Source organism: Anopheles bellator, chromosome 2 (assembly GCF_943735745.2).
Source record: "Anopheles bellator chromosome 2, idAnoBellAS_SP24_06.2, whole genome shotgun sequence".
NCBI classification, from domain to species: Eukaryota; Metazoa; Arthropoda; class Insecta; order Diptera; family Culicidae; genus Anopheles; species Anopheles bellator.
In genome coordinates this window covers 56,549,838-56,568,362 of record NC_071286.1, presented here as the reverse complement: position 1 = coordinate 56,568,362, position 18,525 = coordinate 56,549,838, and the positions used below count along the sequence as shown (strand labels likewise).

The window sequence follows — 18,525 nt, the reverse complement described above, 5'->3', positions numbered from 1 at the left end:
ATAAAAATAAAATCAAAAGCATACCCTTTGAGAACCTTCATGAAACACGGAAAGAACGTAGCACAAACCATCGAGGAAATGTGCTTTCATAGTTACGTTTTATTTTCATTCGAGCAGTTCGAATTTCGAGCTATCGAAGCACACCTTTCACATACTGTAGTAACCTTGGTTGTTGCGGTGAAAGTGACAGTTCACAAACGAAAACATTGGCATGTGCGATATGTCGATTTTCTTAAAGTGTAAATCATGTCGAAAACATTAGTTAAAAAAGCATTTCTGCTGGCCGAAGAAGGACTTCCCTTCAGCAAACCGCAAACAGATGGTAAAACAAGCGTCCATTTCTCCTATTTCCTTTGAGTTACACCCTATCTTCTATCCATCAGTCAAAACCAACAAGCGGAAAGCGAGCGCCTTGGAGCTCATACCGCGACACCAAAAACTTGTCGAGCTGGTGGGCAAAAAAGGCCACAAAGTGGAGAAGGATATAATACGGCGCCGTGAAAAGTTGACCATTTCCGACATCCGCCACCAGATCGCCAATCGACACGATCCGACGGAGGACAACGTTCGCCGGCTTCTTCTCCTGAGCAATAGCTCGACGCTCGACGAGGAAACGCGAAAGAAGGTCCGTAGAGTGGCTAACAGAAGCATTGCATTTCACATCCCTAACACCGTTTATTATGTCTCAAACACCTACCGGGTTTCAGATTCTAAAACGTGCCCAAACCGGTCACACCGTAACGAAGGTGAATCTGTCAAAAACGGCGCGACGCCAAAAGGCGATTAATCGCAAAGGTCGCAAAAATCGGCCAGATGAATCGGAGGAACCGGCGGCGGATGAGCCGGAGGGAACAGGAGAAAGTGTCTTTACGGAGGACGATTTCGCAAACTTTGCCCAAGAACTGGCAAAGAGTGGTCTGTGAGGGGAAATAAATTCACCGTTCAACCTAAACCAACTCCGGTACATCGTCTTCGTCGTGCGTTTCCGGTGCGCAAATGGTGCGAATATTGACCGTGCCCGCAAGCTCCTTGCGATCGTTAGACCTGTTCGCAGGTTTCGTCGCCGGTGCCTTCTCATCCCGTGTCGCAAGTGGCACAATCTGTTCGGGATTCAGTTTCGGCATTACAATCAGCATGTGGCCAGTGGTCGTCGAACGTTGGCAGGAGGCACGATCTGGATGGATTTCGTGCTGAAGAGCAAGCTGAAATACTTTTCCCTTGACCGTGATGCGCACATAGTTCGGCTGAGCGTCCACTTCGACGAGCGAAGTGTCGAGAAAGCGATACAGATGAACATTCAGCTCGTAACGGTCCGGCTCGTCACGAAACTCAAAGCCGAGCCGGGGTTCGTTCAAACTGTAAGGACGGCCACAGTCGGCAAACAGTTTCCGTGTACGTGGTGGTTTCTTTAGCTCCAGGTCTCCGGATGTTGGTCGATCTTTGGCGGCCCTTCGCGAGTATTTAGCCATCTGGATGCGCGTTTCCGGACAGTGTTCGCTTTTCTGCTGCCAGAAGTCCGTCACCTTGCGCTGCTCATCGTCGTCGTTCCCGGCGTCGTCTTCGTTGGACGCGAGTTCCCGACCAACCCGGACTCGCTGCTCGTCGCGTTCAATGCGATTTTGTGCCTCTAGCTGGACGATTCGTTCACGAAGACCGGGGAATTCTTTCGCCGCCTTCAACCGTTCACCCCGAGTCACTTCCTGCCCGTCAAGGTGCTCGATCTGCGGAAGCACCGTCACAACGTACGTCCTATAACCGGGGTAGTCGGTGCACGGGTTACCGGTTAGAAACAGTTCGCGGAGATTGTAATTTTCCCGCAGGCTTTCCACGCTCGTCAGCTCGCCAATAAAGTTAAGCGTTAGGTCAAGCTTGCGGAGCGATTCCAGTCCGGAAAGGTTCTCGATTCGTTCAATGTTGTTGATGGCCACGTTTAGGTATTCGAGCCGCTTCAAGCGATGCAAATTCTCAAGCCGCGGAATGAGGTTCGATTGGAGAAGCAGTATCCGCAGATCCCGGCACCAGTTGCCAATATGCTCAATCCGTTCGATGTCTTCCTGGTGTAGAGACAATTCCTCCAGCGTTCCGATCATCAGCTCATTGTGTTCCGCGCGTTTGCGGACCAGCTGTTCGGTGACTGAAACGGTACCACACCTGAAATGATTTCCTCAAAACATCTCCTTCGCAAATACTCACTTTGCACCATTTTACCCTCCAATCGCGAAGCTGACTTTGTTAGAAAATTCGGAAAAACATGCCAGACCGTTGCCATGGTGCTCCGGAAAAGAGCATGCGTGTTTGATTGGTTAGAAGCAACAGTTGGCCAAGACTTGATCCCCAATAAATCTTTTCAAACAGCAGTTACTCGGTTGAATTTATTTATTTTATTATCATTATCCCTTTATTCAATACTTCCAACGTGCATGTTTATCGAGAAATGAAAATCAAAGCGAATCGACGAAAAAAACTAACATTGTTTGTTTGTTCCTTCGATCGCGCCACAAATTCCACGTCGGCGCGAAAATCGTTTTGCGCAAAACTCGTTCTTCGACAATCGACACCGAAATTCTCCGTTTTGGAACAGGGTAGCAGGAGCCGTATCGGAGGACAGGTAGCTCAGAGCCAGGTCCATGGCAGATCGCTGAACGACACTAATGTGGTACACACTGTACGATCAGGGGTCTCATTGACGTGAGCGTAAATCAAATGTACACAAACTTATTACGATTAATCAGAAATTGGTCAGAAATATGCAAACTGCAAAATAAAAGGATTTTAAACTGAAAAAAAATTATTTCAAATAAATCTTAGTTAATTCAATTGAGCGCACAGTGCGGGTAAGTCATTTGTTCGATCGTTCAAAGTGATCGTGGCGACATCTTCTTAGCGAAACGCAAATAAAACAAACCCCAAAAATAGTTTCATTTCATTCTTTATTACTTCTTTGTTTTCGATGATTGTGGTCGTTCAACTTCCAAAGGCACCTGAGATTTTATGATCAATCGATCCACAATGCGTCGTGAATATTTGAAAGGCTGTCACCGGAAGTATTCGAATTGAACGTGAACGACTCATAATAACTTTACATATCACTTGTGAAAAGCACTGCACTCTTCGCGCAGTTTAATCTGTCTGTCTTGCTTACAGTTATTAAAACGCACGACTTCTCTTACACAAGGCAGTAGGTAGATTTTGTTTCTTATTTTAGGTTTAGTATATAAAGAAGGCACACGCGAATAACAGTCTAAGCCTCCCGCGAAACAAGACACCTACGGTCAAGATCTTGGCTTTCAGTTTAAATTAACTCTTTCTATCAGTTAGTTATCGTTCCTCACGCTACTATGTACACGATTAATCTTTTACAAAACACTAACTCTCTCTCGTGTCCGGCTTCCAAGTGTGTGGGTCCCCAGTGGCCGAAATGCGAGCGCGATCGTCGTTCATTTGGATGAGATTTTCTTCGAAACCATTCAACAAATAATATGCTCACGAGCGTCAAACTCAAAGGACCCTTCTTCCTTTGCGCATCGCGCGTCCTGTTGCAAGCCTGGTTCCTGGTTTCTTCGTCATTAAGACTTTTTCTCACGCTCGAAATCGTTTTCCACCGTCAAGCTGTGTTGGGGCGGCACATTGATTTATCACCTTTCGTTGTTTTATTAATTTTCCAACGCCCCTCAGTCCCCTTTCGCTTTTCGCGGTACTTTTCCACCTTCCAGCCTCCGTCTGAATGTATTTCTTTTGGCCTTTTTTGAAACAATCTCAAAAATGCCCTCGCGGGTTATGAACTACTACTTTACAACTTAACAAATATTCTCCCTAACATACTAATAATCCGGAGCTAAACCTAAAGAGTTGAATTTGGACGCTGACGTCGTCCGGCAAAAACATTAAGAAAAGAACCACACAAAATTAAGATTGATTTAAAATGTTGAAGAATAGTGCCTCTGGAGCGTAGGAAAGGTATTTTCGTAGCACGCATCCGTCCGACTACGGAAAAAGGTTGGTTTTGATTGTTTAAATATGATTTTAAACGGATTTTGAGTAACAGGTAGGGAACCTTTGTTTGTTTCCTTTCTTATCAAGTCTTTCATGATGGTCTTAGGCGTTTTGAACTTCGGTTTTTCCCCTTAAACACTCAAGAGATGCACTATCGAAGCGTAGTGCTCATCATGATGCGATGCGCATCGTCTCTTGCCAAGCCCTTTTAGCTGCCTCCAATGGTAAAGCCTGGCACTCCAGTGTCTTTTACGGTAGCCCGACATTACGAGTAGCAACAGGTGATGATCGTGCGGGTGTGGTGGCATCAACTTTCGCGTCCCGGCAACTTGGGACTCTTTTTCGTCCACGAGGCAGGCAGAGAAACTGGCAGATCATACTGTAGTGGAATCGGACCGCGAACGTTCCGCTCAAAGTACCGGAATCCTGGGTACCACCATTCGCGTCCGATGTAGTTGTTGCCGTTTTGCTGCGAATGAACGACCAAAAATTCAATAAATATCAAGCACCAGAACTTTGAACAGGATTTGAACTGACAAACGTACCTTCAACAGTAAACTATTGTTGGCCAACGTGTGGTACGTCCAGAAGAGCCGCGTCGTGGCGTAGTAGGCAATCAGGACGTCGACAGTGTAATGTCCATGTGCCACCAACACCATAATCACGCCGGTCAAACTCGTCGCCCAGTACAACCAATGGATGGGCCAAAATCGTCTCGGTGAATCTGGGGACAATGAGGGAAACGCACAGTTTAAACCAGTCCTAAAATCGAATGCTTGACACCGATCGTCCTTACATTCCGAAATCACCAGATAGCCCAACACGAGCGTCACCGTGTGGCCACTGTAGATGTAGTCGCCACAGTAGATCTGCTTCCCGTTGATCGACAGGCCCATCCCGGAGATCAGCTGAAACGCGCGCTTCACGATCACGCCCGCACTGCTGGCATTCGACTTTGGGCTGCAATAGTACGTCCGGCTGGACACGGGCAGCACCGTTACGTACATCGTCATCGAGCGCATCAGATAGAGGATGGACAGTAGCAGAAACACCCGGCGCATCACGATGAACCGGTGCTTGTGGAAGGCGATCAGCAGGACGCACGAGTTTACCACGATCATGATGAGGATTTCGCTGACGTCCAGCGCCCAATCCTGGGGCGCCACCCAGTCGAGGAATGCATCCGGTAGTGGCTCGTGAGTGTCCCGATCGGGGACACGATCGTGCACGAGCGACAGCGAGATGGTGGCAAGGAAGAAGTTGAGTGCCAGGAACACGAGGGCCAGCACCGTTTTGTGGACCTCCTTCGGGTAACGCTGCTGATCGTCGCTGGATCGTATCGGCGACGGTACGTCGATCTTGATCATGACCGCATCGCTGGTGGGACTGCCGGCATCGGATTGGCACTGTTGTTGCTGTTGTTGCTGCTGCTGCAGCGTTTGCTGATGGTACGGTGAGGAGGGATGGTGATGTTGGCCATACGCCGATTGGTGGTGATGGTTTCCGGGGCTATAGTCATACGAATCGGGAACTTCCTGCAAAAAGAAGCGACGGAAGGAGTATCGTTAATATTCCGTAGGTAAACAAAACAGGTAAAAGCCGGTCCAGCGGGTGGCAGTAGATACCCGCGGTTGGTGAAAAAAGGTACACAGAAATGCACTTTTCGTGTCCCTTGTGCCTATCGGAACACACCTTCGCCGGAAACAGGGCGAGTCTGGCGCGCTGCAATTCGCTGCACAACCCATCTTTCGTGGCATTCACCGTCCGAGAGACCCATTTTTAGAACCACTCAAATATTTACTTTTATAATTGCCAACAAAATGAAAACACGCCGCTGTGGGCCGATAAGGGTGTGTCCCGTGGTCACACAGGTAAAGACATTGTGCAGAAGAACATAAATCATACGAACGGAACACACGATAGCAGAAAAATGTTTGCTTCTTCTTCTCCGCGTGACGACGGGCAGGTTGGTTGTAGCAGAGATTTGTTTGCCGCGAGGACATCAAAAAGATAACGGAACACACATCGCGAAATACGAGCAAAACGACGCAGGTATTTTGCCATCCAATCCTGACAACAGACGGACGCGCCACAGCCAATTCTCCGCTGATAGAAGCCAATGTTGTGAGTACATCGCGTCATCAGGCCCGAAGGTAATTCTGTTCTGTCTGTAGGCCAACTTTATCAGCCCGGAGGTTTTACTGTCCCAACCGGCGGGTCTTGGCCGGGGGTTTCGTAAATAATTCTTGGGAGCTAGTGGCACGAGGGGCAGAACATCTGGTTGATTGGAGGCCTGTAGCATGATAATGGTTGTGATTATTGCTCGGAATGTTGATAAAGATCCCTGTTAGCTAGCACCAGGCACGGTACTATAAAAAATGAAAGGAAATTGTTATATGACGGCATTTTTCATTCGTTTGCATTGAAAGCAGTATGATCTTTTGTTCAAGATCATAAAATATCAAACGATTTCTTGGCTATCAAACTTGGTATGACTTTCTGGAACAAGAGTGGAATTTTAAACACAACAGAGGTATTTTTTATCGTCTACGTGAAACCTTAAACCTATAAATGAATATCCGGAAAGACTTTCGGATCAACTTAAGGTCAACTCAATAAATGATTCTTCATATTTTGTGTTCTAAAAAATCAAATCCAAGTCCTGCGATCATAAGTTTCTCCGTGTCCCGCGCTTCGTCGCGCAGGTTGTGACCGAAAACAAGACCCATCATAAAATTTTTGCCTTCTCAGAATAGTCAAACAGGAACCTTCATTGTCTCTCATAATGGAGTACATGAGGCTTTTTACTCGATCGAAACTGGTTTCGTTCCTTTTTACGGATTCAAACCCATGACGCACATACACTCTTACTGTTTTATTGAGTACCGGAACCGGCAATCTGTTGAATTACTTTTTTACCATTCCAAGCACTGACGGACGAATCTTTTCGTGTGCGTCAAAAATAAATGCGTGCGGGCTTCCCCCTTCGGGCGCCACCACCCTCGAAGGACAGCGAGGACACGTGAATTTTTATAGCTTTTTCGGTAAAATGCGCATCAGTCAAATCAGCCACAGGTGCGCCCTGCGTAATTTTGTGCCCTTCCTTCCGCTCCAGTGAGGATCACCCATAGTTGCGTGACATTCGTGTGGAGCAGCCCCTCAACTTGGCCTGGCCGTGCGTGTTCCAGCCCAGCAAATCCTGACTATAATCCTGGCGTGATTTAGCAACAGCGAACCCCATCGTATGCTGCTAAATCTCCGCGCCACAACCCGGGCCCATTTATCAGTGTGGGACAAGCACTGGTAGGTCTTTCACCGCACTCACTCCCGTGCGTCGATAATGAGTTGATAAAACCTTTATCCACTTCCTAATCTAGGCGACACATCCGACATAACTCCATCCCCGGGTGATTGCGTCAAACTTTCGAGATATGCAGGAAGAAAGCGCCATGGACAATGATTGGAGGTAACACAAATTGTTATCGGCTTTGCGCCACCATTCCGAGGTGACTAAGAAGTTGGCGCTCAGCAAACAACCCCCCCGGGGAGTGGATTAATTAAATCACCATTGCACCACTGGGTTCATGACAGTCCCTTAACAACCCTGTTGCCTTCCACTAGGTATTCCTCCATAGAAACGCGGCCACTTTCCACAAAGTCGCTCTAATCTCGATTGTTGAAGTTCTTTTTCAGATCGAGCAGATTTCAGTTTTATGACCAACCGAACGGTGTCGGATGCATCCGGAATGCTTCCATCACGTGCTACTGACTCCGCTCTGATAGGAGCCACTCATGATTGACATCGTAAAGATGGGCGCGATTTGGGGCCTCCGGCTTTATTTATCGCGCGAACCCATTTCGATAACGGAGGGCCAGATCCGTTTTTTTGCTGCTCACTTTTATATGACGTACGTACTAATCGTAAGTGAACCGTGTTCTGCGAATCAGCCTTAGCAACCAGATGGCGATCGAGGTTTTATTCAGGAGGAGTAATATTACGCGGCGATCGATCGAATTGTTTCGATTGTAATCCGAATCCGTTGCACTAACACATATCGCGTACTAGCGAGTACTTGGATCGTAGATCGTTAAGGTTTAAGGCACACAGGCGCATGCGCATCGGACGATTGATTTCGATACTGATCGTCAAACACGCGTTACGAAGCGTTACGAACAGCCTCCTAACGGCTGAGACCGAACTTCTTCAAGGATCATACTTTAGGTTTCTGAATGTTATGTTTTTTTATGTATTCCAAACAAAGAGGCGCACACCACGACCATAAAGGCATGATACGCAAAAGTACGGGGCACACACCCGATCGGCGATCGTCTTTCGCGGCTGTTATGTTCAGGTTCGTTCCGCGCCGGTCCTTCAAAGGGTCAACTTGCCTGGCAGGGGAAGTAATTCCACGGATACACGCTGTACATGGACGAAAGCCGTTGCATGATCTTCGTCGATGGCCATGTCGCTTTGAGAAACACTTTCATGGTCACACTCTGCGCGCACAGCAACCCCGCAAGTTTACTTGAAACGCACGCTGACCTCGCACTTTGTAACGGCGGAAGATCCCCGCGACTTGTCGTTTTCAAGAAGACATAAAACAGACACCGCCGCACACACCGAAGGGTAGAACGTTTTGCTCGAGACTGAATCTAGCACGGAGCTGGCGCGCTCGCGACTCATATTCGCGGCCGTCGGTCGTCGCGATGGCGCTGCTCTCGGCTATCCTTCGGGTTTTTGCGTTCCGAGCGAATGCAGCTTGCGCCGCGCGCGCCACCGCGTCAACCGTGTTTTTTGACTTGTTTTTGTCGCTCTCGCCACTAATCTGCGCGCTACCTCACGGGGGCTTATCTATTCACCCGTAACATCATCTGCCGGGCGCGGCTGATGTTTCACCTTTACTCCTTGTGGTGTGTGGCGGACACATCCATCGAATGCTGTTATCCAAACCTTGGCTGGTTTTACTTCAGCGCAAACAGGGGAGAAGTGGTTATCGGTGGATCAGATAGGGAGGAGAACGGACCACAAATCTGAGCGGAAAGAACGGGCCACGTGTGTGTATACGTCGCGGGTCACAGAGGAATGTTGTGGCAACGTTGTATTTGAGTAAGGAATAACGAGTTACGGTAAACAGTTCCATTATCACACCGCAGCGCAGCTGCTGTCCGTCAAGGGCCTCTCTAACCATGTGTTCACACAGCTTGTCAACAGCGGGGACACAACAATGAGAAGCACTTCACGCGAGCCCGAGTTCGGTTTAGCGGTGGGACGCTACCCACTGTAGTGGTCTTTTCTGCATCAATCACCCCCACTATCAGCCATCCTTGATCGGTGATAAATACTTCACATCCTTAAAATGTCAATTTAAATGTGACGTGCCGGAGTAGTAGTGATTGAGAAAAATATTATCTCGCCACCAATTGAATTGATTGGGGTATTTATGAGCTGTGTAAAACACTGCCGAAAAACTGCACTGCATAAAGTGTGCCCTTGACGAAGGGCATATGCATTTACGTAATTGAGTGATACGATACGAGCGATTCGGATACGTTCCCGATCGATGGTATCCAGAGCGGGTCTCAATGATCGGTGGGAATTGCCGAACGGGTTCGGTTTAATCAAACTAATCGATCTTCAGGGTCTTTCCTCGAAGGGAATAAAGTGGAGATCAAATGTCTGCTTTCGTAGTGGGCCATCCTAATTCGTGACCCGCATATACGGTCTAATGCCGAAGGACCCGCAGCGCACGCACGGTGCGTTGCCTAATTTCCGTGCATTAACTATTCCCGATTCAGTTCCCGGCCTGTTGGTGCCAGAAGTTAAAGATAATGATACACATAAGCGAGTAGTCGATTATCAATTACACCGTGTGCATTACCATGTCATTAGTTCCGTGTGTTGTCGTCATGGAAAATGTCGATCGGTCGGTCGGTCGGGTCACAACAGGTGTTTGTGAGGAGGAAAAGGGCCGAGGAGTTTTCCGAACCACCAATCGTTTGAGCCAAATTTCTATGATCCCATTCCAAATGACACGGATAAGATACTTATCGAACTCGATTAAAGCAAATTGTTTCACGAAAAGAAACGGTCTTAGGATCAAGTCTCCATAGCTCTTTCCTGTCATTTTACGATCTGCGAGCGATAGGAACAATAGGCCCGGGCCCGTTCATCAACGCATTTAGTTGTACTTTTGTGGACAGCAGATTGCATTATGTTCGGGGTCCATCCGAGCGCCGAAAAGAAATTAGATTGCAACCAAGGCGACACATTAAACCCGCGGCCTGATAGCGGATGATAATAAGGTGTCTGCAGCGCCAGTCAACTCTTATCACCACGTGGCCCCCAAGGACAATCCCCCTCATCACTGTGGCCGTGGTACGGGCGCATATATTGTGTTTGTTTGATTGACACTCGCTCTAAGTAAATCATCCATCTGTAGGTTCGCGAGTTGCTTCCTCGCGAGTACATTTGCACTGCGCGCTCCGATGGCCAAAGATAGGCGCGAGACGATGACGCTGACGAGGCGGCGGGAAGGTGGTAATATGAACAGGTGAGCCACTTTGTCACGTCACGTTCCCCTTTTTGAATGCCCCCAATCATCGTTCTTTGTGCAGTTCAATTTACAATTAACGTTGGTGGCCGCGTAATACGGTACCTCCGCGTCCATTCCGCGCCCGTTGGAATGTCGCTGTAAAGACGCACTTCCGCTGCCAATGGAAACGAATTCATAAATCCGAAGTGACGACAAGTAATGCGCATAAATTTGCATACCACAACGCGGCACGGCCAGTCGGCGGTTCTTGTCTGTTCTGGCCGAAGGCGAAATGATTACATTGCTTATTCCGTCGGTCGATTGCACCAGCGACGGATGCGTGTGTGTCCCCACGTGCGCATCGATATGCCGTCGTCAGCGTACATTCCAATCAAACTTGATCAAACCCCATGCTTGCCACAGCAAACAACAAATAAGCCCCGCTGGCTGGAACTTTAACGAATGTGAGATCTTCGCGCAGTGGCCTTCAAAAGTGTTTGTCCAGCTACGAAGTTATGTCCATTTCAGCCCGTAGAACTACAAAATAAATAAAATCATCGGTGAAGTATTCGATCAACCGATCATCGGGGGGACTACAGCAAACGAAGCGCCGTTCGTCGATCATTGTTCGAACCCGTTCCGAGCTGATCGCCATCAGCTGAGAGGCCGACGGAGCACAACAACAACCGTTCGCGTTCGCGGGAGGATCGCGGGCTATAAATAATTGCCAACCAACGCGCACACACCAACCAAGCGCGGACTCTTTGCACAGTTGGCGGTGTGCCCCCCGTCGGTCACACTCTCGGATGCTGATCGTTTCCATTCTGCTGCTCCGTGGCGTTCAAAAGTATTTAAACAAACGTAGCAGCTGATCGTCATCGCCGAGGGATGAGTAATGATGGAGATGCTCAGATGGAGATCCAGACCGGATGTGCACGATGATGATGCTGACGCACTCAGGACTGGGGCTAGACTCGTCAGCGATACGATCACGGTTAAACTGCTAGCAGCGATCATCTCACGAGCCACAGTTAAGGTCGTCCCGCGCCATTTGAATTCGGGGTACACGGTAGTGAATTAGAAAATGATATACCATGGAACGTTCGTTCAAGAACGTTCCGGAGACAAATGGGACCCCACCGCGAGGGCGATCACGTTGTAACGGGTGGTGGTGGCGTTTGTGAGCGGAATCCATTGCACAACCAACCAACGGCCACCGTCACCACGCAGTCAAGGCTGTTGGAGTACCGTGCAGGGCCAGGCCACGATGGATAAAGTGTCAAGTCTGTGTTCTCGAGTGTGCACAATGCCGCTGCCGACGGCGACCGAGATGCTAAGTAGCCTGTAGTAGTTAAGGGCTTAGCTATTTGTCTGGCTTCGAATGATAACGCGCTACGTCTCTCGAGGTGGAGATTATGATTTCTGCTCTCGAGTTCCAGTACAATTTGCGTAACCCTTGGGCTTGGTCGGAGAGGCGCTGTTTGTACGACGATCAGCGACGACTGATGAGTCATTAGCAGTGCAATGGAAGGTGTTGATTAGTGCAAGGTTGCTAAACAGTACGACCTCTCTAGAACACGATGATTCAACACACCTGCCCGCAACAGCTGTTTCTCCGGTAACTACACTCCTACAAGAGACCTACGAAGAGGGTGATGTAAGATAGGTGTTAGTGTCTCAGTAGAACGGATTCGAACGCAGCCCCGTTTTCATTCCCACGTCTTACTCTGGGTGTAAAACAGGGCGCTTAACGCGCGCTGTCTACGGCTTTTGCGTTTCGATGCGCGGTTTTGTTTGGCTTCCTGTTCCGACGGGTCCACAATCGGTAACGGTGTGCGTGTTTCAACCACCCACCCACTAACGGCCTGATCGCCGGTTGGTGCTCTGACACAATTTTGCGGCGTAAAATGTTAAAGTCAATCACAAAACTCGGCCGGCCACGTATGGATCGAAACATTGTCCCTAGGCCCCCCCGCCAAAATGCGACACAATCTTCCCGAAAATAGAAAACCGTCCCACTACGAACGGATTTTCGTGTTTTTTTCTTCCGATTGTTTACAACGTTTGCTCCACATTATCGTCACACGGCGGCGGCGGTGACAGAGCGGCGGTATTTTTAGTTCCCATTCAACCGGTTTTCGGTGGGTCCAAATCAGTGAATCAACGTACTCTCACGGCGGACGCCCCATGGCGCGACGGGTAGACAGGATCGAGACACACGGCGGCGACGGCGATCGCGGATATTTCTTTTGTGTGGTTCCCACTCCAAAGAGAGGCAGCAAATAAAGACCAATCAATTGGGTGTCCAGCCAACCCAATTCACTTACTTCATAGTGCAGCTTGCGGAATATCGAACAGTTGGCGTACAGCTTCTCGTAGACGGCCTTCATGGTGCCCGTCTTAGTTTTCGGCGAGTAATAGACCATCGGGGACAGCAGCACGAAGCGATCTTGTACAGCACAGCCTCCGGCCTCTGGTTCGATCTGACTCTGTGTCAGTGTGCGTGGAATTTGTTTATTTCGGTGACGAAGAACAGACACACGCTAATGGCACTTAGCGAGAGGAACTCCGGAGACTATCCGGAAGACGGTCGAAACCGTACCGTTATCTCCTCGAGAGCGTCTTCCGCGTTGGATCACTTAGAACACTCTGATCAGAGCCACCAGACGTTCTCTGCAGAACCAAGGCCGCCCGCCCGTCAACGGGTTGCGTTGCGGAAGAACAACTTCAGCACCGCCTCGACGGGCTGATGCCACAGTTCATTGCACTTCTCTCGGCCACCTCTGAACGAACACTGGGCTCGTAACTCACTCGCCTAGCTCTTTCCTCAATATTGTCACGCTTATCACCTGAAAACAAGTGATCGATTACCGGTGGTGAGCGAACGAGAGGGAAGCGGCAAAGAGTTGCACTACTAATTGATCGTCCTTCATTATCTCTCTCTCTCTCTCTCGGAAGGTATTCACAGTCAAATTCGGCGCCTGAGAAACAATGGGGACACTGTTGCCGCGCCGTCGAGAACCACCTTTCAACTGACAAACACTGCGGCCGGGAACCGCGCGGCCAGGCTCTCTGCTCTCTCTCTCTCTCGGCTTTCACCCGTCCGCACCGAATGCGGGAATGTGGCGTGCGCACCAACACATCGCCAAACCCGTTACACGTCACGACGGATTTTACCAGCTTCGCGGTTTGGTTGCCCAGTGCTTATGTCCGTAGCGCGTATAGTTTGGGCACTTGTTGTGATTCGCTGGCCCGCGAACGGAGCCAAAGTAAACAAATGCGGCGCCAATCTCCAACCAAGCGCGCGAGATGCCTTTTTTGCGGCTGTATGGGTGATCGCGTCGTCGATCGCGGTGTGAGAACGCGGTTACAAAAAAAAACAAATCAACGACCGTTGGTTTTCTTTGCCCGGTCTCTCTCTCTCTCTCTCGCTCTCACTCTGGGGCTTCGCACGCACACCACCGCACACACATTGTTCGATCGATCTTTCGAGAGGTTCGCGCTGGTAAATTTCCGGCTTTATTTTTTTCTTCCACTTCTTTTGCCTCCTTTTGCAGGGGTCGCGTCAGTTTTCTCCGTCGTTGGCGTCGGCCACAGTCATGACCATAAATAGAGGATCGGTGGTGCAGTTATATGAAAAATTGCGACCAGACGAGAATCATACAAAATCGGTGCGATTGATTCGGAATCTGTGATGAGCTGTTAACCTTCTCGAGGGAGCAAGTTAGTAAACGGTCCACAATACTTTATACACAAATTGATACAAAACGGTAAAGTTGCCCACATATTTCCACTGCAGTGTGTTATGCTGCAACGGAACTTATGCATGCATGCTTGAGATGAAAGCAGATCTCACCTCGAACGCGGAAGTTTTGGGTGGAGCTCTCTTAATTGTTGCACTCTGTAAGCACATTGCTCGAATGTAATTTGAGATTTAAAGGATTAAATCGATACAATAAACCACATGAACAAGCCAGATTTTCTCCGAGTAGCGTTTAACGAGTCTGTAAGTTGTCTATATTTATGCTCTATTATTCCCATGGCTCACGATCTTCCGTAGAAAGGTGCTGCTGTTGGAATACCGTTACAGGGAAGTAATGGAAGGGAAATATGTAATATTGCGCTGTTGAAAATGAGAGAATAACTCAATGTTGTTACCTTCCTCCAGAATGTTCATATTGAATTGAAAAACGCATGACAATGACGTGCATTTACACATTACTAGGGCAGCGGTGACATAATTATAGACCTTCAACGACCTTTCGCTGACTCATCGTCTAGCAGCGCGACTCATAAGCGTGATCGAATCAAACGAGCGTTGAGCGCCGGAATTCTATTATGCTCTGGGCGCGGCAAATAAGTTAAATTCGATTGCTCAACAATTCAATGTACTGCCTAGAACCCAGAAACCCGGACAGGATTGTATCCCTGATGTGAAATCCATTATCGACACGCACGCACACTCGGGGCGTCGCGGTTGTGTCCTTGGACACGGCTCCGACCTGAGACTGCCCGTCCGGCGCTCCATTCGTTGACCTAATTCGTGGTCAAACACCGCCGTTCCTAGTTTGTGATTCGTCGTCCCGGTTAAATCCTTTCGGTGTGCTTTCCCTTCCTGTCTTTCGCTCTGGTGGCCAGCGCTCTACAGGTTTTGCCAAAGGAAGGAAGCAAAGGACGGCGTGGCTGGCACACCCAGTGTCCAGTGTCTGTCCTGTCGGCACAGGCGTGAAGAAGGTCGTGTCGTGTCGTGCCTGACCCTAGCGTCCTGGTGCACGATTGATGGCATTCAGAACGTAAATCGCTCCTCGTATGTGTTCCGGTAACTGTCCGTAACACATCCTTATGCATCCTTAGAACTTTGCTCTGCTGAATTGTGTTTTTTTCACTCAACACTACTTTCAACACGTTTTACAGTTTCTACTTTAGGTGAAAAAAAAAATACGACTCCACAAAACGTGGCATGGCGATGCTTATCGATCTTTAGTGGAACGTCACGCAAAGGTTTTTAAAGGGCCGATGTCAGATGATTTAAAGAGCCGGTAACGAAGTTTCTCTTCAGTCTCCAGTCACGGAAAGTCAACTTGGCAGGAACTAATACCACGTTGGGGCGCGGAAGATCACTTCCAAAAGCCGATGACGATGCAATGTTCTCAAGACTCGGGTCCAAGTGTGACCTCACTTGATTGGAGAACAAATCAATCGTTCGCCATCTAGCGACACGTGTCATCTTGGTGCTTTGGCGGTTTGCGCGAAGAATGAAAAGGACCGGCACAGCGAAGAGCCATTGACATTGTTTATGTGGCCTTTAAATGGCGATAGGCAATAGTGCCCCGGGTGGGGGTCAGTAAATTGAAGTGACGGTGAGTTACGCCATCCAGAGGTATGTGAAAATGTTTCTCAACATTTTATTGGTTTTTTATTCACTCAGTAATTTATGCTAAGCCTTGCATTGCTTCCGCTGGCCATTACATTCCGCTTCGATGCTCTTTCATATTTCGCTAACACAGTGGCCGCAGTGGGTAGAAGAAAGAAAAAGTAGCACCTTTTCTAACGATCTTTCCCCAACGTGGGAGAGGTGTGATAACATTTTTCTTATCACCTCATATTCTCCCCGTATTTCATCGGGCGGACGTCGAAAATAATTCATTTCCGAGGCTATTGAAATGTCTCACAGAAAACCTTGTCCACGGATTGACACGTGGCTTGGCGTAGAAAAATGCCGATCTTGCCCAAGTCGAACCCTCACGGGCGCAAGACCCAACACCGATGCTTTGGAGACAATTAGTGATGGTTCACGGTTCGGCGATAACCCTCGCACCCGAAGCCGTCGTGGGGTTTGACTAAACACTGACCTCACTTTTTCTTCGCGGAGTATTCGAACTTGGTGATAGGAAAAATAACTCTCTGCATAGATACTTCTTATCACGTGCATCATCGTTCAGCGATGGTGCAGTTTATGGGTTTTACTAGGCTTTACCGTTTTGGCGTTAGGTGACTCATTCCGGAGGCGATCCGGTGGTGGTCGTAATTCGCGCGCGCAACATGCTCGTCGAATGATTCATTCCCTTGGTTGTAACGGGTATATTAATCGAACCCGTCAAAGATGTTTCTTAGAAACAGAATGAATCTTTACTTGATTATTTTGGATTTGGCAGCATCAGCAACTGTATGTTAGACAAAAAAACATCCAACACTGACGCAACCGCGTTTCTAAAACACTGAATCACCGAATGAGTAACGCGAAGTCCGATCGCTTACGTTGATAAGTAAAAGTGCTGTAACCTAAAAGTAATGAGCCCAACTTGGAAATCCTTGGGTGCTTCCAACTTTTGCTCCAATGTTTCCTTTCATAGGACATTCGTCCGTTTCGGTTGGGCGAACACACCGACGACAACACACCAGATACTAGCGAACGGCGAAGAAGAGGTCACTGAACACACATCCGCCGGCAGCACGGACTGACCTTCACCACGGCGATGCAATATTGGCTCTAGGCTTGGTCGTTGAGCTGGTAACGCAGGCAACCTTGACCAGAGTAGTGACACTTTTCAATCCCCTTCCAAACGCCACCGAAGCCGAATGCCGAAATAGACTAACTGACCACAAAACGTGTCGGGCTTACAACAAAGCTTGTTGTTGAATCACGGTTCCCCTGTGACGTCTTTTCCTGCCAATTTCCGGCCTCCTGGGTCCTGGTCGTATTTATGAATGAAATTTAAAAATAGTCCCTTCGAAACCGGTCCGACCAGTTTCCGTCATCGTCGCGGTCGAGCCGCGGCTTGTGATCGTTACTCATTCATAGAAACATATTCCTCGTCACAGTTTTGGGGCAAGATGCTAAAGAGCGGATCGGTGTGTCCTTTAACCGCCCCGGACGTGATGGGTGCCGGAAAAGCCGGAAACCCTGGAACCCAATAATAGGATTATGGAATCAAACTACTAGTGAACCTCCGGCCGGGGAAGCTATTTTCGGAGCGAAAAAACCGGTTCGATGACAATTCGATTACAATTCGATTTACCGCCTGTCAATCGATGTGCCTCGAATCACTAGAGACGATTACTTTAGAATGGGAAAAAGGGTTCAAACATAAGCTCCGGGTTGCCGGTAAGCCATTTAAGCAATTGAATGTTTGAACATTAACAACCGATCATTCGGAAAGCAACGGTGAGCCGATCCGTTTGGAATATCCGTTTTTTAAAGTAACTTCAAAGGTGTCCGAAAGTTAAGCCGATACGTAGCATTGGTGGGAAAACTTGACCTCCACGTAGCATACCGTTTCAAGGTTCATTCACGGTTTTTTGGCCAATATCGGTGGGTCGAACTCACTTTCGATTGGGAGCCGTGGCTTTGTCTCACTTTCCCGTTGCTGGCCGCGTGTTCCGTAATGGTTAGCTCAAAATTCAAACGCTGAAGGGTGAGGTTGATGCTCAAAAATATAATAAACAAAACTAAGAGGAGAAAAAAAACACACTTACCAACTCAACCGTGCTCACATCCACCACCGGCGTGGCATTTCTCTTTCCTCGGGTGTTGATTTCCATTTTGAAAATGGGATTTTCTGCTTCGCCGGTCGCGCAGGTAGTACGCTCCTTGGGGATGCGGCCCGCGTCACCTGTGCACATAAACGCGCTTTTCTGGGTGTTATTACGCCGCGTTCCGGGCTTCTACCGCTCGCGGTGCCGAAGGCCAAGCCTCAAAAACGGACCACAATGTCGACGGTTGGTCGTGGCGCACGGAAATGACTTTAGCGATGACGCTTTATTTCGGTCCGCGTGACCACCGAAACTATCGCCAACTTTCACCACCGCCGTTCTAGGTGTGTGCGTACGCCAAGAACACAAACATTACACGGTTCGGTTTTCAGAACTTTTGGTGGTTTAACAAACAGGGTGTTAAAACTAAAACGACTACACTAACACTAAAACGAAGCACGACGGTAAAAACTATGACCCGGGGCGTTATCACAGTTGCAGGCCATGTTGGAGGAGCTTCCACTTC

General features: G+C 48.6%; 3 protein-coding genes across 4 annotated transcripts; 1 reads left to right on the top strand and 2 right to left on the bottom strand.

The window, feature by feature from the left end:
- Positions 1 to 224: 224 nt before the first annotated feature.
- LOC131210511 (uncharacterized) lies at positions 225 to 1,121 on the top strand. Its single transcript, XM_058203769.1, has 4 exons — positions 225 to 322; positions 384 to 625; positions 708 to 988; positions 1,055 to 1,121. Exons 1-3 carry the CDS (start codon positions 247 to 249, stop codon positions 921 to 923), a joined length of 534 nt encoding a protein of 177 aa, XP_058059752.1. The 5' UTR covers positions 225 to 246; the 3' UTR covers positions 924 to 988; positions 1,055 to 1,121.
- Positions 948 to 2,203, bottom strand: LOC131207755 (protein tilB). Its single transcript, XM_058200379.1, has 2 exons — positions 2,194 to 2,203; positions 948 to 2,134 (listed from the first exon to the last, which is right to left on the bottom strand). The coding sequence occupies exons 1-2, from the start codon at positions 2,201 to 2,203 to the stop codon at positions 948 to 950; spliced, it is 1,197 nt and encodes a 398-aa protein (XP_058056362.1).
- Positions 2,204 to 2,948: 745 nt separating this feature from the next.
- On the bottom strand, positions 2,949 to 18,110 carry LOC131209056 (phosphatidylcholine:ceramide cholinephosphotransferase 2-like). Of its 2 annotated transcripts, none has more exons than XM_058202029.1 (4): positions 18,003 to 18,110; positions 4,790 to 5,528; positions 4,539 to 4,717; positions 2,949 to 4,462 (listed from the first exon to the last, which is right to left on the bottom strand). In XM_058202029.1, exons 1-4 carry the CDS (start codon positions 18,066 to 18,068, stop codon positions 4,301 to 4,303), a joined length of 1,146 nt encoding a protein of 381 aa, XP_058058012.1. In that variant the 5' UTR covers positions 18,069 to 18,110; the 3' UTR covers positions 2,949 to 4,300. The 2 variants fall into 2 exon arrangements, with proteins under 2 accessions (XP_058058012.1, XP_058058011.1); XM_058202028.1 differs by lacking the exon at positions 18,003 to 18,110 and adding an exon at positions 12,854 to 13,336.
- Between the last annotated feature and the right edge of the window lie 415 nt (positions 18,111 to 18,525).

What these genes read in the sequence shown, in the direction of transcription:
- LOC131210511 (XM_058203769.1), top strand. Translation starts at nt 247, where the DNA reads ATGTCGAAAACATTAGTTAAAAAAGCATTTCTGCTGGCCGAAGAAGGA. An exon ending in CAGCAAACCGCAAACAGATG is followed by an intron (nt 323 to 383) that starts GTAAAACAAGCG and finishes TCTATCCATCAG; the next exon opens with TCAAAACCAACAAGCGGAAA. An exon ending in ACGAGGAAACGCGAAAGAAG is followed by an intron (nt 626 to 707) that starts GTCCGTAGAGTG and finishes ACCGGGTTTCAG; the next exon opens with ATTCTAAAACGTGCCCAAAC.
- LOC131209056 (XM_058202028.1), bottom strand. Translation starts at nt 12,952, where the DNA reads ATGGTCTATTACTCGCCGAAAACTAAGACGGGCACCATGAAGGCCGTC. An exon ending in TCCGCAAGCTGCACTATGAA is followed by an intron (nt 5,529 to 12,853) that starts GTAAGTGAATTG and finishes TTCTTTTTGCAG; the next exon opens with GAAGTTCCCGATTCGTATGA. An exon ending in CTATCTGGTGATTTCGGAAT is followed by an intron (nt 4,718 to 4,789) that starts GTAAGGACGATC and finishes CATTGTCCCCAG; the next exon opens with ATTCACCGAGACGATTTTGG.